Source organism: Anopheles coluzzii, chromosome 2 (genome assembly GCF_943734685.1).
Source record: "Anopheles coluzzii chromosome 2, AcolN3, whole genome shotgun sequence".
Lineage (NCBI taxonomy): Eukaryota > Metazoa > Arthropoda > Insecta > Diptera > Culicidae > Anopheles > Anopheles coluzzii.
In genome coordinates, this window is record NC_064670.1 from 49,737,636 (window position 1) to 49,764,554 (window position 26,919).

Consider the following 26,919-nt stretch of genomic DNA (forward strand, 5'->3'; position numbering starts at 1 on the left):
ACTAGCACAAACGAAGCGAGAAAAAACGTATCCGAAATTTGATCCGAAAGCACTTCCTCCTTCAAAGTCAGCTGCTTTCGCGTGTACCAATCGTTAAATATAGATGGACAGCCTTCGACCACAATCGATGTCGTTTGGCCGGCGTGCCATCACGATAAATCACCCGCCGAAATCGTTTGAGACGTTCGAAACGTTTCCACGCGCGATTGTTGAGACAGTCGAGGCTTATTGTTTCTTTTTTTTTGTTGTACACTGTATTTTTTTTGTTTCTTCCTTGGCTTGTCGCACACAGTGACGCTCTCTTGTCATCTGGTATTTAAAGCTCCGAATCCCAGCTGGGATTAATTGTCTCCGTTGTATTCACGAGCACGGAGGAAGGTAGGCACATTAAAAAAGCCCCTCCAAACGTCCCGCGATGTCAGCGCGTTCCGAGCCAACCAAATAGTCACACGATTGGGAAATGTGCTGATTGATAGGATGAATGGATGGAATGTATTGATGGAGAGTTGGTTGACTTTTTGTGAAGATTGTGCCGTGTGCTGACGGGAGACAGTTGGTTTAGGATTGACTTTTTTGGTGGATTAACATGTGGAATGAAGCTGTTTTGGTGAGAAATTGATTCATTCTTCAAATAAATGCTCAATAATATTCAAGCTAAATTCCCTCACAATATAAGTCGCTTTGTAGCTTGAATGCTGAATGCTTTCAAAGTATTGTTGATCCACTTCGATGCATCGAAAAAATGGCTCCTTTCTTAATGGATGCAATCTAAAATTAATCAAATTAATTAGCTGCGCCATGCAGCACTTGATTCATGTGAAAGATAGAATATGATGCACTAGTGACTAGGTGAAGGCACTTTCATGCGGTGGAATATGACTATGATTAATTTTAATGAATCTACTGCTCATCATTTTCATTACGATCCAACGTTTACGCCCTGAAGTGATGGTGAAAATTGTCGAACAGAAGGTATTAATTCAATTTAATTGTTACAAGTGTTGTTCAATCACGTTGCATGACGTCGCCTCTGTCCGGGCTGGAGAAAGAGGCCGCATCAGTGAGCTTCTCCATTCGCGCCGTCTTTCATCATCGTACCCCATTAGCTGAGCTAGAATGGCAATACTCAGCTCATCTCTTCCGAAGAAGCTTGGTCGTGCAGGGACCAATGTTGCGATTATTCGCTCCAAATCACTCTCTCACACTTCATTAATATTCAAATAGGGCCAGCTCGAGGCGTATATGGTACCGATCATCCATCGGAAACCCAGTGAACGGGAAATCGGCTGTAGTGAGCGTCCACACTGTGTCCAAACGCTAAACGCGCCCATGCGCATTCATCATCGGCCAACAGACGCGCAACACGGGTGAAAGAAGGTGTAATACGAGGATAAAACCTGAATTAAATATTGATAAGATTGGCCACCGGTAAGAGGACAGGGATCGTGGGGCGCAAGGGACCACGAATGAGAGGAGCAGACAAGAATCAGTGGTGCCTCGTAACTGTGTCTTCAGTCGCGCAGGTTGCACAAGACAGCCAGGGAGCAAATCAACAATTCCGAGTGGTGTTTGAAAATTTTACTTTCTTATTCTCTGCCCTCCCCAGACCCCCCCCCCCCCCCCCCCCTATGCACAAGGCAGGCTGCAGGGTGTACGGTGAGTGATGTTGAAGGAGGTTTGTTTAAAAGTATGCGATCGATGTTTTCATTCGCCTTCACCCGCGTGTCGCGCGCGAATGAAAGAAGTGAAACAAAACGCTCAACACGAACGATGCCACAAGTGACGAACCTTCCTGCGCGACGCGCGAAAGGAGCCCGCTCGATAGGCCGGCCTCGAAGCGGCGGCCACGATCGACCGTGGGATCGACGGTGCCAACCGTGCAGCCCGATCGAACCTAACGGGACGATCACCGGACACACGATGGCTTCGGCAAAGGAAAAAGGGGGACAAAAGTCGCATACGACCAGGTTGACGCACGGGGCTTACCATTGAGATGAGGGTGAGAATAACGACGACGACGCTGGTCCACGAGCGGAGGTCGCCGATTCCCATCTTTTCGCCGTTTCCCTGCGCGGCTTCGCTGCGTAGCACTATTGCGCGTTGTTCCTGCGTACCCCAGACGCCACGCTAGTTCGCGTCGGCGGCCGCGCTGCTACTGCTTATCAGGCGCGACTGGCTTTCAGTCGGATCGGGTTCCTGTCCAGTGAGAGCGTATCACCGGGTGCTATAGTTACTCCTTCGAAGGTGCTTGCAAGGACACTGAGCGTGGCAAGATATTTCATCACTAGCACCGCGCACACACAAACACACACGCACACACACTCAACAGCGATCTCACTTTAATTCACTTTCACGCGCTACAGCCGCCCCGAGGGCCTCCCGTCATATTTTTTTGGGGGAAATTGCTTTCAAACTGGGTGCGCGTTGCACCGTCGAAATGCACCGCCTACTGGCTCAATCGCAAGCCTCTTGCACCGGTTGCGTGCGCACTATTAAAAAAAACTGGCCTTTCACAATTGCACCGTCACCGGGCGAAACATTTCGGGTCACATTTGCACACTAACGCACTCGTCATCATGAATTGGTTAGCTACCGGGCGTGCTCCACTAGGGCTGGATGGATTTTGTTTGTTGTTAGCGTACCCACTTTCATTCAGGAATGGCAGTTTGCTGCCACACACTCAAACAGACACATACCGATTCGGCACACCAATACCACCCGGCACTGCGAAATTACAGGTGTAATGACACGAATTTTCTTTTTCGCTCAGCTGGGAAACTCTATCTCGTCAAGTAATTAGTTTTCCTCGTTAAAAACGGCACGTGAGTGTTTTGCACTTGTTTGCCGGCAATGCGCCTAATCAGCCAACAGCGGGCGCGTCGAATGCTAATCAACACACCGTTGGGAAGGGAACACAGGGTTTAGCCAGCGAGCATTGCAGTAAACCTCGATTCACGGAAATCAAATCACGATCGTCTCGCAGCAGCAGCAGCCCCAGCGAGATCGGTTCGGTATCCCCAATTTGCCGACGGCAAATCTCGTGCTGGCTATGCTGGCCCGCTTTTTTTATTTTCGCTCTACCCTTGGCACAGCCAATTGGCCACAGACGTAAGGCCAACAAAACACACCACACTTGGAACTACACGCGGACAATATGTTGTTTTTCCTTCCTCTTGCACAGCCCTAGGGGCATGGGTAGTTCTTCCTTTTTTTTACTTTTCACACAAACAACCACCAAACCACACAGCGTTTCCTGCGATCGAAGATGCGCGATCAAGCAATTAATCTACTATCTTTATCACTTCCCGCGGAATCGGAGCTTTCGTGAGATTATGCGATGCTGTATAGCGGCAGAATTTGGGAAATTATTAACTGGCCCTCTTTTGCGGTCGTTGTAGTGAGGGAAGACACACAAACTGGAATAAATTTTCACAACTATCAACGTAATCCACCGAATGATAATTCTACACCGGTACAACTCCAATTTCACGTCGCACGAAAAGCACTTTCTTCCACCGACACACTCGTGAGAACCAACAAATATTCAAATTTAATGAGCGTATTACGATAAGGATTATTGTCACACGCTTCACTACCGTTTCTTTTCCACTAGGTCTAAGTAAGCCGGCTTACACTAGACACACTGCACGTCACACAATTGTACACGGTGTTCGACACCTGACCGGCCTGGAGACACTTGGCGATGCTCTTGGCAGCTCTTGGCAAACTCACTGCAACAATAGCTTGGCTTAGAATTCGTTGGTTAGGGAAGCCTCGCCCGTGTTCTAATAAATAAATCCAACCTAACGAAGCGATCTTTCTCTCCACCGTGCACTTGACGCGATATATTCGACGGACGAACGCGACGGACACGTACACGCACCCTTCTCTTCGACGGAACAACGAGTAATGCCGAGCGAAATACAACCCGCGGCGAAAACCGGTGCTCGGGGCGGTTAGAGCGAGAAAACTCGGGTGCTCGGGTTAGAAGAGTAGCGCAGGACTGTCAAACCGACTGCCTCTCTGAGCTGCCGGCATCAATGAGGGGAACTGGTGCCGTGAGGGTTTTGATTTGATATGTTTTTTTTAATATTTGTATTGTTCCATTAAAACCTTATGATTATTTGAAAAAAAAAATACGAATTCGTTTTATATACGTCTTCGACCTGTTTCATGTAACTTTAAACTCCGTAATTGGTATTTGTAACAATAACTATTTTAAAATACATACAGCTGTACTTTAATTTCTCATTCATTATTTTTTAAATTTTAAATTTTAAAATTGTTTATTAATTAATTTATTGAATTTATTTCATTTATTTTTTATTGATAATATTCAATTTCCTTCTAGCACCAACATTTACTTTAAAAAGATACTCGGCTCGGAGCAGAACTACCTTTAAATCATATGGAAGATTGGAACAATATTAGCTTAGTAGGAACTGATATAAAATGTATGTTCTACTCACTAACGTATAATTAGCAAAAAAAAAAAAGAATTAAAAAAAACAATAAAGAAAAAAAAGTTTGACAAGCCTGAGCAAACGCAAGCTATCGAAGTTCACATGCTCTCGTCGTTGAATATCGGGTTGTCTCATTCTTTCGTTTGCTTTCTCTATTCCCTTCCCGCTTTTACCTGAGTCAGAGAATCTCTATCTCTCTCTCATTCTTTCGTTTTACACTGAAACGAAAGGACATAGCTTGGGGTGGTTTTTTGTTGTGCTCACCTCCCTGTTTGAAAATCCGATCATATAAGGGATGGATTTTCCTACCCCGCTAGCTATATCCCACGACAATCACGCGCTTGGTCTGAAGGGCCGCGAGGGCGAGAGATTTGTTTTTCCTGACCTACAAACATAAATTTATATTTTTCCTTTCCCCTCGCGGTCCATCCTCGCTTCTCTGGTTAATCTTTTGAGCGAACGTTGCGAACGTTTTCCCTTACAGCAGGAACATTACGAGGTGTCCCTACAAGTCCCCTTTAATCCCTGTTCCAAAAATCAATGTGTAACTAGATTCGTCGCGGTGATCTCGGGTCAAATGTGCCGGAACATTTGTATTAGCCGCATGCTCTCCCCCTATGGCCGGGCAAGCGATACGGCATGTAGAGGGGGTGAAATAAATCCCTAAGCTGATGGTTGACTATACGATTGAAATTATTAGATCATTCATGCAACTGACGGTTCCGGTTCTGATCAAGTGCCCTCGGGGAACATTTACACCGCAAAACGGAGCAGACAGTTTGTCTCGCAACACCCTCACGGATAAAAGAGGATGTAAATTAGCATTGAAAACGCGTAGGCCCTCTTGCATCATTGCACATGTCGATGCGTTGCAGTGGAAGTGAGAATTGAAATTTAGTAGCAGTTTATTTTGCCGATTATTATGATTGGCTATGACGAGTGGACAGATGTTAAGCCGAACGGCGGCAAATGTTCGCGGCGCGTTCACTTACCAGCCAATCAATCGGGTTCGTAAGCCGATAAATAAATCTTTACGTTTGTCCAGACTTTAAGGGGTTGCTTTAAGGGTTTGCACATACTGGTCCGTACCGTTAGCGAACACCACCGGAAGCGGTCGCTTCATTTAGGGATAATTTGGAACGGACTGCTATAGCGCAAACGAATAGTAGCTCCGGTCACGCTAATCCATTCATTCATGGGTGCGTTTTAGGGCAGACAACGATTTGCATTGTAAAATGCGCCCCTTTTGCCTGGTCGCTTGTGCTCTCAGGTGCGAATGAAGGCCATTTCATTGAGAAAACGGTCCGTAGCTTCACCGGCGACATGTCTAGAGTGTTTTTTTGTGTGTGCTGCTTTGGGAAACTCAAATTTGCTTTGCCAAATTCACGTTCGTCCTGCAGCGCGTCTAGAGATAATCTGTGGAGCTCAAGGAGCCTGTGGCTAATAATCCTCCACGGAAGCAGTTCGACTGATTTTTCAGTAGGTTGAAATTAGTGTTCCCGTTGGCGAGGCCGTCCCAGCCCAGCTCGTCCATCTCGTGCACGCATCAACCAGTGGTGGCTGCGTTTGTGTAGTCGCCCGCAGGCATTCGGCGCCCTTATTGCTGTTATTAGGAGTGGTTATTGATAGATAGAAGTGGCAGCGACTATCGCCGGCTGGCCAGTGCAGCCAGAAGCGGGCACAAAACGGGCCAGCGTTTGTTTTGCTAGCGTTCGGGCAGGCAGCAAAAACCGGACCTCCAAAAGTCAAAGGATCTGTTTTGAGCATTTCGCGCGAGATCATCCTGCCAGCGCTGGAACAGGTTTAGAGGCGAAACGAAAAGAAAATTATGATTGCGATACGGCACGAAACGTTCGGAAGCGTGTACGGTTGGCCCTTCCTCATCTGTTTGGCCCCGCTGGTGAAGGGAAGGGTTTTCTTATGAGAACTTTAACAAAAAACACACACACTCACCTTTAAACACATCTTCTCGAAATCAAAACGGTGCTTCAAACAGCGTCGAAAAACAACGCACACCTTGGAGTTGGCAGAGGGTCGGCGGGGTGGCAAGGTAGTCGAGGGTCGGCTGTTTGGCGGTTTGGTAAATCCAGTTTCGGACGCTTGGCGATCGCTTTAGAACGATTCATCATCTTTGCGCAGCGGCCCCACAACACCGACCGATGCACTTTTTCAAGCCAAAAGGTAAGCATTTAATAAATCGAATCCTCACTCGCACACACACACACGCGCGCTGAAATGGGGATGAGAAAAAAAAGTTCCAGCAAACGTAACGAAGCACACCAACAGCAGCACGCAAATAAAAAGAAGGGCACAAAATTAAACTGCACGAACTCTGGTCGAGCTCGCGAACGCGCGATAACGCCAGGCACCATCCGCCAAAAGCGGGCGCAGCGGGGACGACCGTTTGCGCGGAGTCAGGTCTACGGAGAAAGGGCCAGATAAACGGCAAAGAAAAAACAAACGTCAGATAACCTCCTTCCCTGCTCTAAACGCTTCCGAGCGAAAGGGAAACAGCGTTTGTTGGTGCTGCTGCTGCTGCGGCAGCTACAGCGAAAGATGATCGGTTTTGAGGATCGTCGAGAATCGCGGGATTGCTTCCCATCAAACGGGCATCAACGGGCATCATTGCCATTCTCTCTCTCTCTCTCTCTATATCCCTCTCATTTGTTCATTCTCGTGCTCACCCGGCTCGAATAAACGTTTGGAAACCATCCCGTCACGAAGCATTCGCAGCACCGTCTTGGTGTATCCTCTCTCTCGCCTCTCCCGCCGACATGAATGACGATTTCCAGCGAAAAATCCTGACCAGCAATATCCAGTTTTGCAAGATTTTTATTTTTGCGTTCCGTACTCCCTACCCCGAAGAAGGATGGGAAAAAGGAAGATTGTGTATGGGTGAGTTCATTTTGTTAAACCGATCATCGGTTGTGGATTTCTTCTGTCGGCGGCTCTGCTCAGCCCGTTCCCTCGCCGCCTTTAATCGGGGAATGTTCTGGCGGGGGAAGGAAAATCACGGCAATTGGCATCCTCCCAACCACCGTCTTTCCACCGGCGTGTGGGGAGTGTCTTCATGGAGCAAGGGAAAAGCACAAACGTCCGCGCAGTAAAACACGCGGAAAGGAAGTTGTAAAAAACGTGTCCTACGGGAAGGTTACAGTTGCACCGACACAGTCCCTCCGGCGTTGCGGCCTCGTCCCTCGTATAGGTAACATTTTACTGCTACGAGTTCTTACGTTTGCTACGTTTTTTGGGAACCCCTGATTCATCGACCAACAGGTTGGAGTACGCAAAAAAACAACCCTCCAGCACCGTAGACAACGTACGATAAAAAAATGAGTAACAAACTCCCGCGTCTAAGAAAAACACGGACGAGCGGACGAGCAAAACGACAACAAAGGCATTAAACCCAACAACAACAGTCGCAAATGGTCCACGCGACGAAAAAATCGATTACTTCATTTACTCTCATTTCGTGCTTTCTTTCGGACGTTTTTACCGCCAGCGCCTTTCCTCCTGTGTGGCCGGTATGTTGCGGTGGATAGCTTTAATTCTGCACCAAACAAACACAGAAAAACACACACACATACACAGGCGTACGGAGTTCCTTTCTCTGAAGATTTGTTTGACTTCGTTTACGGTTTTCATTTTTGGGGGAATTTTTGCATGATATTTGCACTTTTTTTAGTTGTGGCTGTAAATGCTCTTCAAGGATTATGAGCAAATGAGAATGGTATGTGAAACCGTTGCTGAAAGGATTATTCTGTTTGATATGCTTCGGAAAAAGCAAACTTTGTAGCGTTTCGTTACAGCTGGCTTTATAGAGCGGACGATATTTATTTGCTTAATTGCATAATAACAGGCGCACAAATACGTTGCTTAAAGTTTTATAGTTATCGTTCCATCATCAGCCCAAACTTGTATGCCCACCCCGTACGAGCGCTAAATAGCTTTATTTCGATCGAGGTCCCCTGCTCAGCAAGGAAAAAAATTGAATCGATACTAAAATCGAAATAATTTCTCAAGCACGCTCATTTTGGGCAGGATTTTGCGGGACGCAAATAAAGCCTGATCTACTTTCATTTGCTACTCCGGGTGGGCTTCGGGACTCTCGGGTAGGCAGGTTTTTTTGGTTGTTGCTGGACACACATACCGTGATTACGTTCGATTTTAATAAGCCTTTTTGGGGGCCCACCAAATGGTCCACCAGTGCACCAGGGCCGCACCACGCGGTGAGGTGTTTCGGCGTGATGTGTATTGAAACATCCCCAGCGCTGCCCAATCGCTGTCCGCTCGTTGCTCGGTGCTTTGGTACTGCAGTCTCGCAGCCCGAGTTGTGGTTCCTTTCGCTTACTTTCGGCTTACCGGCCTGGACTGGCCGGTGGCACCGCGATGGAAAGGGAAAAAGGAGCAACAAAACAGAGGAAGAAACGGCCCGCCGAGACAGTGTGAGCGTGCGAAGGATGTGCGCCGGGCCGGGCGCACAGTGACTTTATACACTTTGAAACAATTTTACGATTATGATTTTATTATGATCTGTGTGATTTTTATTGCACTCCAAGCCAGCGTGCCAGGGGCCCGCGAGTACTCGCGAGTGCTTTTTCGGGCAGGCTCCGTTACTTTGGGGCCAGTTCTTTTGATCGCTCCTTTCCCTCTTCCTTCCTTTGCACGATGCAGTTGAGTTCTTTATCGTAATTCGCTTCCCCATTGCCTTCGTCTTGCTCTTTGCTCAATAAAAAAAAGCCCACGAGGCAATACTACAAACGATTTCTGTTCAATTTCGATTATCCCCACAATGTAAACGGAGCTATGCAGGAAGAGCGAGAGAGAGAGAGAGAGAGAGAGAGAGAGAGAGAGATTTACAACGACGTAAAAGACTTTTGTCTGGCTTTTGTCAAGCACGGGGCGTACATGTGTGAATCTGTGTGTAATGCTCCTGCTCCAGTTCGATCTTCACAGCTTGCTCTGAGGTAGTAGTAACAACTGCCTACCCAGCAAAAAAAAAGAAGCAAAAAAGAAAGCAAATAAAACCGGCTTCGAAATTTTGTTAATCTATTTCCCAGCTCGATCGGCTTGGTCTTATCTTTTATTGATGCACATGCAGGCGCATGCATGCCTGGGCCGGCGGCTGTGGATCGATACTATCCCGCGGCGAGCGAGCGAGAAGGTGGACACACTCGCGATCAGAATCCACGCCAACCCGCCCTCCGGAACAGCTCATGCTTGCGCACAATTGCCGAAAATAATTTCTCTAAATGAAGGAAAGTGGTTGTACATTCAGTGATCTTATTTCAGCCCTCCAGCCAGGGCTATTTGCAAAGTGAATGCATTGGCGGACGGGAGTGTGTGTGTGTGTGTTTAATTTTAAATTTCGTCATGCTGGTCATTTGTGAAAGGTGATGAAAACCGTAGGTGGTAAGTTTTGGTTCGAAGAAATACAAGAAAAATACACCGGAGTTGTTGCTTCAGGCCGAAGTACAGTGTGTAGCGAATGGTTTTGGGTATAACAGGCAAGCGAGGGTGGGAAGAAAAAGGCAGAAAGAACTCCTTCCATTTCATGTGAAAATAAAACCAGGGCAAGTCATATTTCACCCCACAAAGCGAATTTCACCCCGAGAGGCAGCCCGAGTTCTGTCCAAGCCGCAGGGGCACGGTCGACAATTACTTTTATTTACATTAATACGCATACGGTTTCGGGGGCGCGCAGGCGATTTGGATCGGATTTCGAACCGCTCCACGCCGACAAGGCAAGGACTTCAGCCTTTCGCCGGGTCCGAACCCGGCCCGACCCGCCAGCGTAACGGAACGAACTTTCCGGTCGTTCCTCTCACACGTGGACGCAAATGAGCCGCTAACAGCGGGCAAGTGAACGATTACCGCCCTCTCCCTTCGGTGTGCTGTTGAAGAATGCTTCGCCCCAACCATCCGAACTGCTTCTCATCGGTAGGGTCATTTTTGTTACACCGCACGAAAACGCGGCCCGTAGAGTTCGTCGAACCGACGATGTAAGATGTTCCAATGACCCTGTTTTTTATATATATTTTTGCAGGCTCGTTTCTGCAACCGAAACACACACCCACATCCCACTAGCGTGTTCCACCAATTAGCATGGCACGGTGGAAAGTGGTAAAGTGAAATCTTGCGTGGCGGCGACTGAGCTTGGCCCAGAACACATAAGGCACGGAACGAACGCGTAGCATTCCCAACACCGGACCGATACACACCCGACACCCGAGGGAGTATCGAGCATGCCAAACATAGCGTCCACCGCAGCACGGCGCTAAAGGGCCTTTGATAAGGTGTGTGAGGACACGATATAGTTTCAAAAACGAACGTGCGAACGAGCAAACGGTCAATCTGTATCGCTACGCCGTACGCAAATGGGAGAGAATAATAAAACAAAAACCATCGCCACATTGGGGAGACATTCCCCCCGCTCTGCTGCTAATATAAATAGTTGACCCTTGAACACCGAGGCAGAAGGGCTCATTTTCCAAAGGGGCAGCATTTTCACGCAAGCCACCCAGTCTGCACCATTCTTCGCTTATGAGTTAGACAGACCGGGCACGATATTTCGTTTCGTTGTGACAGTATCGGGTTGAGCGCTTGAATCAAGGGGAGCCGAGGGAAGGCGGTCATCTGCCCTAAGTTTCGCACCTTTGCTTATGTTTTCCCATCGGCTTAGGATAAGCGAAAATTGATCCCGATGTGGTACTGTTGCCGAGGAACCTATTCCATTCCTGCAGATCGGGAGCGCGCGTGGTGGTGAGAAAAGATCAACACCTTACGCTCGTGATCGTATTTTCTTTCCGGTACCGAATCGAACCGTGCCGAGCTGGCGCATGTTAATGTCTCAAACTAACTCGCTCTAATCTTACCACGATGTTTTCCGCTCCAATGTCTCACAGACGACGACGCAGACGACGACGACGACGACGACGAATATTTGCCAATAATCGGGCAGCGGTAATCTTAAACACCGTAATTACATTAGTTTTATTTTCGTGCCCGCACTACTCTCATATCAGCTCGAACTGAGCGTAGTGTAGAGTGGAGAGACTCTCCTCCCACCCACGGATCTCCGGCTGCGCTTGGATCGAGTTCGTTTCATTCATTGCAGCATAGAACGGGGCTGAACCCGGAGCATCCAGGATGAAGGTGACGCCAACCATAAGAGAAACACACAGCGCGCCAAAGTCGATAGCCGATAAGCGAAGCGGATGGGAGGAAGATCTCGCCGTCGAGTCCTGTGCGCAAAACCATGGACACACGATCGACGATCGTGTGTGTTGATGCCGGTGGCATCCTTTATCTATTGTGCCATTTTACAACTAAATATTTGTTATTAATATTCCGTGCTGGATCGAAGCGGGGCGTGTGATTGGAATCGTAACATGGCGAAGAATGAAAACGGGAATCGTGGTCATGTGACACAATCTTGTCTTGTCGATAAAAAAAGGCTAAAGCAGATGAACAGCGTGTGGTTGTGCACGATCTGACTGCAACAGGGATGGATGAAGATGAAGATGGGTGTAAGAAACAGTGGGATGATTCATGAGCCTGCAGAGCTGTTGTGGAGCGTTGGGTGCAGTTTTTTGGGGAAGAATTTATGAGAACATTACCGGAAGGTGTGCGCTGCTAGAGGATGTGCTTAATCTTATTTGGACAGAAGTGATAGCGTAAGATTTGTGATCAGGTAGCCAACAGGATATATTTCTGTAAAACAACAATTTTAGGGAGATCAATTTAAGAATAACGCACTCTTTAAAGTCAAAATACAGCCTTAACCATGGTACCTTAAATTAAAAATTATTTCATATCGAAAATGTCATTGCAATCGAATGTACTGTAGCAGAATCATAACCAACTATCTCACAGTGCTATGAAGTGACACCAGAAAGGGAGATTGAGACGGTGACAGAGAAGGAGTAAAAAAGAGGTTCGCAATGTAACACGATTCATATCGTATTTTCATCACGATTCACATGTGACGTTACATGGAGTGAGGTTTGTTCTGCTTTTCTGTCTGTTTATTTCCTTTACCTCGGCGAAAGACGACACAAAGGGCGAAGGAAAAGAAGAAGAAGAAAAAAGACTGCGATCACACTCCCTTGTGGCAGGCGGAGTTTGATCTGACCCGGTGATTTTTGGATCACCTCCTTCGCCCGTGCCGAAATTCCTCCTGCACCGAGGTGTCCCAGAGATGCAGTACATCCCGATGAAGGTGGATGACATCGAGCGAACTTGAATGTTGTTGCACTTGTCTTGCTTATCTTGTGCAGCAGCAGCAGCTCACATAGCAGGAACCGGGAGTGGAGCGCTTTCGGGAGCAACCACGTTCTCGTCGGGCGTTGGGGGGACTGCAAAATATCCTCCAGGCGCCAATGTACCATATGGTAAAAGCTCGGTCACTATCATCTGTCTCCGGTGCCTGGCCCGATCGGCGAGGCTCAGCGAGGGTCGTGCACACACGATGTAACGCGATGGTGTCGTAGATCTTCGGCAGCAACTCCAGCACGCGGAAAACGTGATTGAAGCTGTGGCCGATGTACCGATGTCGGTCCGATTGGTCGCTGGGTTTGCAGCGCCCTTCCAGTATCGTCCCACCGCGCCACGGTTCAGTTAACGGCTTTCTCATCCCATACACTCGTCCGTGCTTGCAAGATGCGATTGACCGGAGGCACGCTTGTAGGAAACGGTTCGACGTATCCGCACAATCGGCGGCCCTTTTCCTTCTACCCCATCGTGACCTGCCCGTTGCACTCGCGGTGCACCTAATCAATGAGTTCAAATAGTGTGACCGTTGTAAACTCAATCATACCGTACCGAATCTAGTTGCGGCTTGCGGTGGACAAAGGGCCACACAAAACGGGAGGTGCCGCGGTCAAAGCCGAACGAGTGGAACACTTTCGGGAACTCAGAACCAGGCGGGGCAAGGGCAAAGGAATGCAACCGGTGCAGTCGCAGCCACAGCGCTTTCATCATCACAGGCACTGCAATGCCCGAAACGCGGCAAATTTCGCGTTTCGCGAGAGAGCGCGTTCTCGCCATCTTTTAGATTCCCTTCCTTTTTCTTCTCGCGGGTTAGCAATGGTGCTGCTGCCGAAAGGCTTCAGTTCCATCGGAAATAACTCCTGCAAAAGCAACGTGCCCGTTTCTTCCCACTGCTTCTTACCGGGCCGCTTCAGTGTGATACGGTATAATCGCAATTTATTTCCAATATTAATTGTTTGACCCGTAACCCGTAATTTTCTACCGGTCGTCGGTGGCTCAGTGTTCGTTCTCAGCGACGTGCTGGCCGTGTGCCTCCACCGACACACATACACCGGGAGCTCGGTGAGGTTCTTCCGAACTGGATAAGTTGTTTTTTTTTTACGGGTAACCCAACAGCAACCCCATCGGCGGGTGTGAAAGCTGCTCAGAGTCGGTGGATGGTGTGCTGTTCACACGTTTAGGTTAGAAAGCAGTCACCTAGACGGCTGTTTGAATGTGGAAGCATGTGGCCATCGACAAAGGATTGTTCTGGAGAGAGGAAGATGGAGCATGATGGTTAGATCGATTGGTTGGATGATCTCGTTCTGGAGAATTCGTGCAGTGCCAAATGATGCGTAGAAGCACTAAAATTAACACTTGCCGCCGTCCTCGTGCACCAAAGGACCGGGAATTAATGCCCTTCCCCTTCCCTTCCTAACCGTGTGCAATCCCAAGGAGTAAGGAGTGTGAAGGGCTCTGAAAAGAGATAAGAAAAAGGTAGTTAAAAACAAGAACATTACATCACGAACAGCCCACAAACACCGAGTACAAAAAGGTGAATTCAAAGATAGACAAAAAAACGCTTCCCTTCAAATCAAGCCAAAGAGCAAAGGCAAGCGGTACGGATAGCTGGCGTTCTAATGAAATTAAAACCAATAAAAGCCAGGAATCGAAAGCAAAATCATCAATAAGTATAGATTCTCACTGGCCAGTGCCGTTCGGGGTCTCCAGCGCGGAGCAGAAGGCTTTTAATTCGTTTATAAACCCCTTAATAACATCCAAACTCGAACGATCGCGCTCGATCCGATGGAACGTATGTGTGCGAGTGAGCAAGAGAATGAGCAGCCAGTGATCATGAGACTTGCGCAAGACAGAGAGCTCACTAGTTTGCTGCGAAAACAAAGATCGACTCCTCTCTGGGGATCGATCAATCTCTGCTGGATGCTGGAGGGCCACAAGAGAGACTGAAAAATGCGCACAAACAGACTGCTCGATATCGATCACGCACGGAGAGTGATCGTAAGCAGGAGAGCAAAATCTCGACATCAAGATCGCATCTCGTACAGCTCAAAGGATCGAGAATGGCTAGCAGCGGCACGGGCGACGATCTAGTTAGTGCAGTCTAACGATTACTAATTCTCTCTGCCAACGCAATGGCTTTTACGGTTTAGTGCGGTTTAGTTTAGTAAATCAAATCAAATCAACTCGAATACAGTTTATCCATCGCTTCGTGTGTGTCCCGTATCCGTATGCAGTCGTTTGCAGTGTGCTTTTGTTGTGTTTCCTTCTCTTTCCTGATGCGACTTCGTTTCCAATTTTGCGATTTGGTGTGTTTTTTTAAGCCACAGATGATCCTCGCTGTCTCTTCTGGGCTGATGGAAGGAACGGGTATGCAGTCAGGCAAGGGACACTGAACAAAACACGAAAGAGAGAGGTAGATAGAGCGAGAGAGAGAGAGTATTAGAGAGAAAGAGACAGAAAATGCAGAACCGAGATTGCGCTCCCTAGGAAGCACATCTTACAGGCAGCGTCAGCAAACGGAATTCTGATTCTTATAAAACGGAACGACTACACCCGAGCGGAGTGCGCGCACATATTTATGGCCCCGGTGGAAATAATACACTGGCTGGGGCCATAAATACCGGTGTGTGTTTTGTTCACACGCAGACCTCTCGGAGAAGACGCAAACCCGTTTTCCAACCCGCCACCGGTCGTCAGCCGGGCCAGTGTCCAGTTGAAGTTCTTGCACACGGGTGTGCGATGCGAGCGGGTTCGATCTGCCGAGGTTCGTTCTTGCGCGGCCTCTCTCGCTCTCGGTCCGGGCATCCTGTTTTCTTTTCCTGTTTTTCTTCTCCCCTCAAGACGATGCACAACGGTGATGAGTTCGGGTAACGCTTTCCAACTGTGTTGGGTGCAAAGTGCATTGGTGCGTTTGTGGCGAGGGGAGTGGGGAGATGTATTTGGCACAGCGATTTCAATCCCGGCGCCGATAACGATTTGATAAAGCGGCATGATAAAGAATTTGGTCGAATTTTTCATGTTGCTTTTTATACTTGGTTATGCTGGTACGACGCTGCTACGGTCGCATCTGCACTTGAGGTGCATCTCATTAATTTTGCTTCCGTTTTGCGGGGGTAAGCGCGTTGCGGGGTGTTTTTTGGTGATTGCTTTATGGGATGCTCGTTGGGTTTTGGGTTCCTATTAACACGCCCGCCAGGCCGGTATTTTCGGCAGAGTCAGAGTCAGATCGTGGCCCGCCGATAAGTCCGAGCAGGACCATGGAGGTGGTCAGCCTTTTTTGTTTCGTTGAGTAAGAGAAAAAAAGTGTCTCGATGCAATTATGTGCATTCACGTATTCGGTGCGGATACGAGATCCACTGGCTGGTGCTGATCTTTCTCTCACTCTCTCTCTCTCTTTCTGTCGCTCTGGAGTGAACATTTATCAAAACGATTAATTAGGAGAGTTATCTACTGGTTAAACTTATCTGGACGTTGAGCGAGTTTTGGCGAGCAAAAGTTTAAATGAGAAGGTAAAAAAATCGATCCAAATTGAGTGATTAGTCATCTAAATAGATGAACACCTTCACCATACTTAAGAAAAGACTGATACACATAATAATTAATGTTATTTTATAACAGAATACAGGTTAAATATTCTCACTTACTCCGTTCCATTGAGGGGATATGAGAAACAGCTTCGGCTTAAACGATTCCTTGCGCAGCTAAAATATTCCAACGATGGCGAGCGCCTCTTTCCGATTCCTTTTTGTTGTACGCACTGCGATAAGCTTCAGACTGCTATTTTCGTTAGTCTGCACAATCTTCCACTGCAACCCGATAACGTCACTTTCCTAGCCGAACGCGAATGTTGCGCGGTAATTAATGTGTTGTCAATATGTTTACCCGCGCAGGTCTTTGGGCTTTGGGCCAGTGTCGTAATGCTTGTGTGTGTTTTTTTACTTCACTTTGCCTGCTGGTCGTCCTCGGAAAACAGTCGGAGACAGAGGAAATACAACACAGGGCAGTGCCCTCTCGATCGGGGTGTAGGGAAAAGGGACACAGACGCACACACACACACGTACTCCACAGGACACCGAAATGCGCAATTGCATCCCTCGGTTCGGTTTCCTTCGAGATCGCAATCAGATTGATTGTATGTATATGTTGTTAAACGTTGCACTACTAGCATAACGCGGTGTGCGGTGGCAGTGGTGGTGGTGGCGAGCGTCGATCGATTGAACTTGAGAATAATAAACGAACCGAGATGGCGGCAATCGCGCGCGCCGCGAGAACGAACCGTCTGAGCAGGTTGGAAAACCGGGATTGGGAGGGCAGAAAAGAGCAAATAGGAACGCAGGGAACACACACATCACCAAAGGGAACCAATCTTCCTCCGTTTGCAGAACGCAGAAATCTGTGGCGTGCGGTTGGGGGCAAGCAAAAAAACGGCTTATAAATGAATAAAACAACCCTCTAGCAACATGAGTTTGCGAAGGGAAAAAGGGTTACGAAAAAAAGGACTTTATCAGTTTACATTCCAATCGAATGCCGAGCGTCTGTCGGCGGTGGGATTGGGAGGCAAGGGAAAGGAAAAAAAAGCGACAACTGCATCCGGTTTTTCTTTCGCGGCTAACTCGCCGTTGCAACCTGCGCTACGAGTCCTCCAGATGGCTAGAAATCGATCGAACCGGGCAAATGGGGGAATGTACGGCTGTACGTCAATCGGACTGCGAATCGATCTTTTCAATGAAACGGGCGTCCACGATCCATTCAATAATTATGTTTTCAAGGTAATCATCTGCCTGATGCTGGGCTGCGATGTTGGGCCAGCAGATCGCAATCCGTGCGTCTAGTTTTATTTTTAAATCACTACATCAGCCCTATGTCAGTGCGAGCAAGTGCAGCAAATGAGTGCTGTGAGTTGAATACGCTCGCCGAAGATAAGTCAGTTGCCGATAAGAATTTCAACATGATGAATGTGTTCATTACAGAAGCTGTGAACTGCTGTGAATCTTGCAAAAGCAGACTAATTTGAACAACAGCAACGACAACAAATCAACAGAAAAACATCTATACACGCTTCTGTGTTTGATCGATAGTTTTGGTGCTCATGTTAATTGTTACGTAGAACTTTGTTTTGGGCAGGTGAAAATCTTCTCCCAGTTCGTCTGATGGATGGATCATAAAATGACCGAAACATTGTTGTTAGAATTTTGCTCTACCTTGAAGTTCCGACGGATACCTTGAAGTTGACGGATGATTGCGTTATTAATTTTCGTCTGTAATCAGTCGAAATTTCTTACTGTTCGGAGCGCAACAAGAGCGAAGTGGGGAATACCAACGAAAAGGAATCGTCGGCACATCGAGCGTAAACCATTGCACCGAATCCCTGCAAAGTTAAGCGAAAGCACAATGGCTGCGTTATTTTTCTACCCTTTCGCTGCTCCTACCGATCCGATCGATGATCCATGATCCTTCGCATTTTTGCAACAACACACTCACACACACGTACAAAACAACCCGCAAGCCAGCCGTCCCTGGCAAGAGTATGGTGAGCGGGTTTCGAAAGGTTCTAAAATAAATTAAAACCATAAACGCTATAAAACCTCATCAGAAGCGATGATGATTCTAAAATACTCGCCAGCGCTCAGAAGGGGGTGTCCGTTTCGGAAATGGGTTTTTGTCGGACCTTGCCTGTTTGCGCTTCCTTGCTTTCGTCCTTTTTTGTTCCTTTTTCTTCCGTCTTTCACCCGGTTGCGGATGCAGTTGCTTGGACAGAACGGAACGGGGCATGGGTTAGGATAAACAAGAAGGGAATAAAACTACTCGGCACGACGCCTCACTGGGAGAAGACGCGTTCAACATTCCAGCAAGAAGCGTACGCCGAGTGGTTGATTTAGTCGAGTGTTACGATTATGCTTTTACCTCATCGATGAGGGTTCTTTTTAAACACAATCATATTTGGCGGTTCAACATGTCTGTATGTGTATGCGATATTTGGATCTCCGTTTGTTTCTTATCCCCTTTGCAGCGGAAAGTCCCAAGGAAGGTAGCTTTAAAACGGCTGATATTCTCGCGCCTGTTCTTTGTTGTTGTCGTTGCTTTGTGCCTTCCGTTCGACCCGAAAGAGCAAAAGTGCAAAATTGCATGCAAACACGGCGAAAGAATAACCAACAACATAGTAACTTCATCTGCAAGGGCAATCATAATTGCAAGGAGGAGGTATCGATCGTTGGCCGGGCTCGTGTATCGTATCGGTTGATTGTAAAATATTGCCCAACATTTCTGTAATAATCCGGCATGCAGCACATCTCTCCATCTCGGACCAGGACAAGGTGGTTGGAAGGCGTCAGCTTTTGAAGGTTTTTTTTTTCTTGTTAAACGCCCTTGCAACACAAACTTACCAACCATCAGAAGCGGTTGTTAGAACGCTCCGTTTGCTGCTTGCAGCGTATCCTTGCGTGAGCGTATTGCGCGAGCTGACGGTGCGTACCGATTGCGCCGATGTGACAATCGATCGCACGCAACTATTACGCAATAGAGAACATTGTCATTGTGCTAAATTCCACAACCTGCAACCGTGCGGGCCGGTTCGCATGAATGAAGGCAGCATGGGTGGGGGTTTTCGAATTCCTGCATTATATTCATCCGTAAATCCAACCGGCCCATGCCTCTGCTCGGACCTGTGCCTGGGCAGTGACGGTACGCCGACGGAGCGCATGCAACTACTCCTGCGGCAACGAACGTGTGCGTTCTCTTGCCGTCTGCACCCTCCCCAAGGCACGATCCCCTTGTCGCCACCGTCTTGAGAAACTCACTCTTCTCGTTGGCCACCATCTGCGAGAAACTGCCCTGGTGGAAAACTGGCCTACCTTGCCGGCAGCGTTCTTTCGTCTGTGTGTGTGTGTTTTTTTGTTGTTGTTGTCATGTGCCGTCTTTTCATTCCCTTCCCCGTGGTGTGCGCAGCTTCGGCGCACAGACGCACGCAGGTTGACGTACGCCAGAGCGCTGTTGGTGCAGTTTTGTTAAGCGGTTGCGTTTTTTGCTCGCTGTTGTTTTTGCCGTTGGTGCGGCGTTGCGGTACGGATGAGTTTGAAGTTGCAATCGTTGTCGTCACCGTTCTTCGCTGAGCACGGTTGCCCGTCTAACTGCATAGACCACTTTGTCTGATCGGTTTGGTATCGTTTCGTCCGGGTCAGATAGACACCTGTAGGAGTGGTGTTTCCGTTCCCAGGCGTGAGATTCATCAATGTGATATGACGAATTGGTTTAAGATGTCTGAAGTATGCAGTCTAAGTATCGATTAGAACATAATGCATGTATCGATTATAATGCGTCTTCAAAGCATTGGAGGTTTTGAATTAAACAAAATGTTAATTTTTTTTTGCTTTCTCTTCAAAAGTCTTCAAATAAACTAGAAAATATCTTCATCTAAGAGATTCCTATTCATCAAATATTCTTATCAAAAACCTATGAATAATGCTAGAACAATACTATATTCATCTCAACATTAAAGTTTTTCTTATCAAATACTATTCACCGCTAGTTGTAACCTTACAATGTAATATAAATACCAATTACGTAGACACAAGATGAGTACATCACTGTAATCCACCGAGCGATTTACAAATCAGCAAACGCCCGTTGATGCGTCTGGAACCCACTGCCGAACAGGTTCCTTCCCATGCAATCTCGAACAGAAGATGCATCCGGCAAGATGCTCCACGCCACACCCCAATGCCCTTCTGCGAAGGGCGTCTTGTCGACGCCAAGAAACTCGCTTGTAAAACTCGAAATAAACAGGCACGCCGGACCGTTTGCAAACATGCGCAGCCAAGGACCGGGCCTTTCCTGCGTACTGACGGGGGAACTAACTTTTAAATTGCAACCAAAACGCAACGAATCACGACTAAGCACACACACACTCTCATGCACACATGCACAAAAAAGACATCCCGAGCAGCGTTTGAACGTTTGAAAGGTATTCATTTTCGTATAAAACGTTTATAAATGCGGTACATTAAGCGAAGAATTTACATTCCCGATGGTAGGACGCGAGAGGGCACGCCGCGCATCCACGAAGACACACGCGTGCGCGTGAGAGATGCGGACCAAATTAAACGGGAATCGGATTGCTTATTAAATGATTATTATTAACCATATTAAAAGGACATTAATGATTTTCATGCAATCGAATTAATTAACATACATTTCGTGCGCTGCGTCGTCCGCTTTCGCCGTTCGCATCCTTCTCGACGTTTGACGGGACAGTTTTGTGGTCCGCGTTCGAGAATACCGCGCGCCAGCGGAGAACACAAATCGGTCGGGCCAAGTGGCAATCGAAATGATTGATCGAAGATCGTTATCATTGCAAGCCTCTTCCCGCGATCGGTTGTGGCAGTTTGGCCTCATCGGGTTCGATCGGTATGTTTGCCGTGATATGTTCGAGCAGTTTGAGTTTTCCTGTTTCTCTCGCCGTTTCCTTTGCTTACTTTCCATTCCGTTGCATTTCCGGCCTGACTAGCGGGCACGAACACAAGGGCGCAAAGAAGTGGTCAGGCCGTGGGGACGAACACTCGGATGTTTGCGCAGTGCGAGTTGCGGGCGACTGATCACTTTTTCAGCAAACCGATCGATCCTGCTGCACCTAATTAGTATTTTGCATCGGCGCCGCCTTATCGCTTCTATGCAGTTCGTCATCCCACCGCACTAACACAGTCGAAGCAACGCTGTCCTCTGCATGCGTGTTCTCCGTTGCACCTGACAAAAAGATGGAAGAGCAGCAGCAGCAGCCGCAGCTGGAGCATCGGAGAGGGGCACGACGATTGCGTTCTCCCTGCATGTTGCACTGGAGTGTGTAACAGGACACAGACACACATATACACTGGCGCGACAGGATGCCAACTGCATTACATTAATTGTGGAATTAATGAATTTGTTCTACGCTGGGCGTCGTCGCCAGTGTCAGCTTGTGCCTGAAAAGAAGTGAAACAAAAAACGTGGAGCGGACGCCCCGGCGTACGTCACCGCGGTCGTGATCGGTGAATGATAAGCGTGCCGATCGCGGCGGGAAACCGGCTCATTACGTGGCGCACCCCAGCAACTGGAGCATTCAATCGAAAGGGTACAAGGGGATGGGTTGGGATTAAAATAAAAAGTAAAGATAAAAAAACAACATCACCGAGCGCAACCGTAAAGCAACTCAGCGAGAATGAAACCTTGTGACACTAAAAGGAAAAAAAAAACATAACCCTCAAGCATAAAAAGTGCACTTTTTTCGACAGCACACACCACCCTCGGAGGTACGGGATTTATAATCCTCATTTGGCCACTGACCTTCCGGCGCGCCCCACCTCGCCACCACCCTAAGGGCACCACAAGTACACAAAAAAGCGGAACAAAATACTCTGCTGCCCGTGTTTTGTGTGGGGTCGTTCTGGATCGAGGATCCTTCCCTCCTGGGTGGTTTTCTCACGCAGGGCAAGGGCAGGCCTCAATTTGCATCCGCTGCTAATAACCCGCACGGTTTCGAGACCCAACGCTGCGAGTGACCCGAGACCCAGCGGGGGAGTGAGGGATTTGAATTGCATATTTAAGAAAAAAAGGGAAGGTAGGAGGGTGGAGTGGGGTAGAGGAGAAATCGTAATCGGACCGTTTTTCTTCTTTTAACGATCGCCCCGCCGCGATGTGCGCCCCAGCTCGGTTGCAGATGGCAAGTTTGATGGCAAGGGAATTTGATGCAGCAAATGGTTGAGGTACTGTGCGCGAGCGTACATATTTTCATGGATTTTAGGATGTTTTGATGAGTTTTCCACTCGTTTGGCGCTGTTAAATACGGCTGGGGTGAAATAACAAAACTGGAACACCCTCTGAGCTCGTATTTTTGGGTTGGTAATAAATGTAGCGATTACGATCGTATTACACTTTCCGAAAGTAACAACAACTATCGCCCTCGAATCGGGGCAAACTTTCCGTTTTTATTTAATCGACCGCGAAAATAGTGCGCGGACTCGGGACCACGTAATAGCATCGTTGCCGGATAAGGGCGACCGAGCGAGGGAGAGAGAGAAAGAGAGAGAGAGAGAGATAAGGAGCGATAAAAACTCATCCTTGCAGTGGTTGTGTGAAAGTGGACTCATGTAAAGCCAGAAGGAGCAGGGAGCGCGAGCTACAATCTCTTGAGAAAGGTAAGCGAGTTTACGTTTTTGTGCATGTAAGTCCTGCGGCGTCGACAGTCACTGGTGCAGCTGTCACCGTTGAGTAATGCTGTCCGGGCGTATTCTTGAGCTTTGGTTGTTTGTTTTGCTGTGTTGTATTACTGCACCACATTCGATCGTGAAAGTGAAAGGAACAAATCATGACCCAACCCGTGAGCTCCAGCGCCCCCTGTGAACGTGCTTTTGATGCCTTCGCCCAAATGCCAAATTAAATTCGATCATCTGCAACCGCAAGGATGTCACTACACCGACCGAGCGTGCCCCGATATTGAGTCATGTTTAGTATGGTTCATGCAGCTCCAAATTCTGCGCCCTGTGAGGGTGAGGTCCCGCCAAAGTCACGGTACGAGCTTGACCCGGCTTTTGAGGTGAACGTGCTGTGCACCTCGAGCGTACACACCCGAACACCAGGGAAATTGGTGCTGGAGGGAAAACAGTTCGCTTTTTACGTGATATTTCATTAGTTTCTCGGCACTCGGCACTCGGTGGGCAAGTCCTGGGGTGCCGGGTGCCGGGTCGAGCGGCAGGCAGTAAAACACAACAACAGCAGTAAAAACCCGGGCAGCCTCCTCGCGCAGCGCGAGATCATAAATAACAGAACTAGACCTCTTCGCAGCACAGCCACAACAACATCATCAGTCCCGCCGGCACCAAATGGCAGCAGCAAAACGGTGAACAGTAATGGAATCGATCGAACAAGATTCCAATGACTCCGAAGCCGGTGTTGTGCCAGAATGCTTTTTTTGCTGGCGGCCCCCGGAGGTTGTTTCCGCGAGGCAGCAAGTTCACAGCGGCCCAGGTGCGATCGGCCCCGGTGCCGTTGATCACATACAACCGTTTCGGTTAAAGGCCGAAATGCCGTACGCCCAGAGGATGATGCAGCACGACGGTGCACGACGGTACGGCGGTCAGTTTACGATCGCTGGGGCCCGGTTGTCCAGCTGAAAATGGTAGGGGAATGTGCAGATCACATCCCCCACCCCCCGGGCGGCGGCGCGGATTGTGAGGGTGCAGAATTGCAACCTTTAACCACGGTGCAGCAGCAGCAGCCGCGACCGGTGCACACGCGAGAGCGGAGGGCCACGCGGAAGAACAGGAAAAGCGATCACGAAGCAGCACCGCGTCGAAGGATGATTATTATATTTTAATCGGATTATTGAAAGATTTCATTTGTACCAACCAGATCCAAGGAAATGGGAATGGGCGAAACAAAGGTGGCACGGAGCGTTGGTGGGTTGCTTTTCTCGCATTCTTGCTCCTTCTCTCGGTCTCTCTTGGTTTCGATTGAAGCAGGCAATGGGAGCAAGGATGTACGAGGCAGCTACCCGTCCAGCGATCGATTGGCTCGCGAGCGTTCATTATGATGCGATCTTCAGCCCTAAAAGCGGGCAGCGGAAAGAGACGGCGAAGAAACAGTGCAACAGTTCGCGTGTGCCCCTCTACAGAACCGATTTGCAGTGCGGTACCCCTCCCTTCGGTACTGCAATGAAAATGCAGCTCGCTGAACGTATAATTTTAATAATAACTCTACCGGCAACACTGGCAAACCGTCCCGGGACAGTCGCTCGAGAACGGGCCAGCAGTTACTCGGCTAACGCAACCGCAACCTCCGTCGTGTCGGGGCTGGGATGTTGGACGGACGGCAATCCAGCAACCTGCACTGCACCGATGCACACCGCGCACCAGCCGAACGTGGCGCGGGCAGCACAGGGAATGGCGGGAACGACGCGAGAAACGGTAGATAACAAGCAATTACACATTTTACTCCGGAGTGTATAAAAATTTGTGTAATAAAGTTTTTACATACATCACCGCATACATGCACTCACACCCTCGTAAAGGGGGACGAAGAAGCAAGAAATGCAACCGAATGCGAGCTTTCGGTTAGCATGGTGCCGTTTCCGGACCATGTGTGTATGAGTGTGAGATGTTGCGTCGTTACTCATCCGGCAGTGGCGTGGCACAGTATGAGGCATGCCCCAATGCCAGCACCATCGCCAGGAGGAATGCACCCCGAGCCGCTCAAGTGGATAGGGAAGCGGGAGCCGATGGATAAAGGGCAGAAAGCCAAACGGCACTGGAAACGGGGCACTGAGCAGAAGCCATGGGTGAGCATGCACCGCGAGCACACGGAACACACGGGAGAAACGTGTTTCATTTTCGAGATTAGGATCAAAAATTGTCAAATTTCACCGGAGCAAGACCGGAGCAAAGACCGGGCTAAGGAATGGCGAAAATTAAAGTTTCAAGCATGCAGGATATGCCGATCTGCCGGGTGCCTCTTTTCGGGGTGTTGCTTGGGCCGGAGGATAGTTGCGGTTGCGGGGAACGGTGGTGAGGACAGAAAATTAATGACCATATCCCAACACGTCACGTACACGATCACAAAAACGATCGACTGTGGTTCCGGTGGAAAATAATGAGTGCGGACAAATTTCGTGGAAATCGAGTCCCTTTTCGCTTTACCCTTTGCTAAACCATGGAGAGAAGGGGATGAGCTGGGACATGAAATGGCAACAAAAACACACACACCTTTTCCACTTGCAGAACCACTGTGGTTGCATCTTCGGGGGTCCGTAACAGTACCCGTTTTTGGGTGTTTGTTTTTTGCTTGTTGGGTGCCTTGCTTGCCGGTGTGTGCCCATTCTGAGTGAGATCGGTCCAGTTCTGCTCGGTGCGTTTGCGAGAGTGAACGCGAGTTAAGCACGCTAATTAATTGTGGTCCGAATTGCAGTTCGCGTAATGCACCCGGGTGAAATGGTCAGCCGTGCGATGATGTTGACCGACGGTTTAATGGAACAGGGCACAGTTGAGAAGTGCAGAGTGTCGACTGTCGACATTCTTGGGCAGTAAGGGGCCACCTTTTTTAGAGAAACCATCTTATGAAAGCTCGTGAAGGGTGTTGAAAAGTGTAATGATAAAACGGCACGGAGAACGTTTGTTGTCACCTTATATTACTGCATGGAGTTTTAGGTTACTGTTCTTATTTACAGCAGATGAAATAGCTAGCATGGTTCAGCAAATAATGTTATGCTACAGTATTGCAAACTAAACGTTATGGTATGTACAAACATGTTTTGCACGAGATCCATGAGTCTAATACTAATCGATGTCGATGACAGTACGGATATCAAAATATTTTAGAATTAGGCCGTGTGGATAGTTATTACTTATTTAGTCACTAGTTATCCCTTAAAACAAAGATTCCATTAAACATACAGGACTAGTTATCTCTTAAAAGTAAACGATATTTAAACTAGTTGTGTTTGTATTTATATTGACATCGATGGTTAGCTAATGTCCTATACGGTCACAAACTGGGTTAAAGAAAAAAAAGAGCAGCATCATCATAGAGAAACGCAAATAAATGTGCTGGTTTCTTCAATATCGGACGGACTCGTTTCCCATCCGAACCTTTCCCACTTAACAAGGACAGCCAATTCAAATGCTAGTCTAGAAAGCCTGCTTACTCTAGCAATTCGTCGAGAAGAAGAGGAAGAAACAATATGGTATGATACATATTAGTTAATCTTTTATGTATCAACATGAGCAATCAATCAACAAGAGTCGATGCAATACCGAGAAAAGACATATCAGCACAGAAATAGATGGTTGAGAAATACTACTCTGATATGGGCCTGGATTTAACACAAATGCGTAAATAAACTGTTGCTGTAAAGTGCTGTGATCGCGACATGCAATGCAAGGTTTTAAAAATAGAAAATTTGTAACATTTTGAACCGAATCAGTTGAAGAAACAAAGATCTCGAGGAACAGAATACATGTGTCCCCCGAGATACGAATGTATTTGGGACCGCAAAAATGTCCCAAAACAAGGCGTAAGTCGAAATAGTCGTATGTCGAATATCTGTGAATATAAAGTTTATAACCGATGTTGAAGAGTCGGAATCTATGATATTGGTTATATTATATTTAAAATAATGTTGGATAATGTATTAATTTTACTCTAAAAACCGGTTACACGAAAT

The 26,919-nt window shown here is 47.9% G+C and overlaps 1 protein-coding gene across 1 annotated transcript in view; it reads right to left on the reverse strand.

The window, feature by feature from the left end:
* The window catches only part of LOC120948665 (protein serrate), a 103,170-nt gene extending 99,250 nt beyond the window's left edge, over positions 1-3,920 (reverse strand). Inside the window, exon 1 of the mRNA XM_040365265.2 lies at positions 1,987-3,920. Coding sequence (XP_040221199.2) covers positions 1,987-2,052 — 66 coding nt within the window. The 5' untranslated portion in view covers positions 2,053-3,920. The remainder of the gene's footprint in view (positions 1-1,986) is intronic.
* Positions 3,921-26,919: the final 22,999 nt, after the last annotated feature.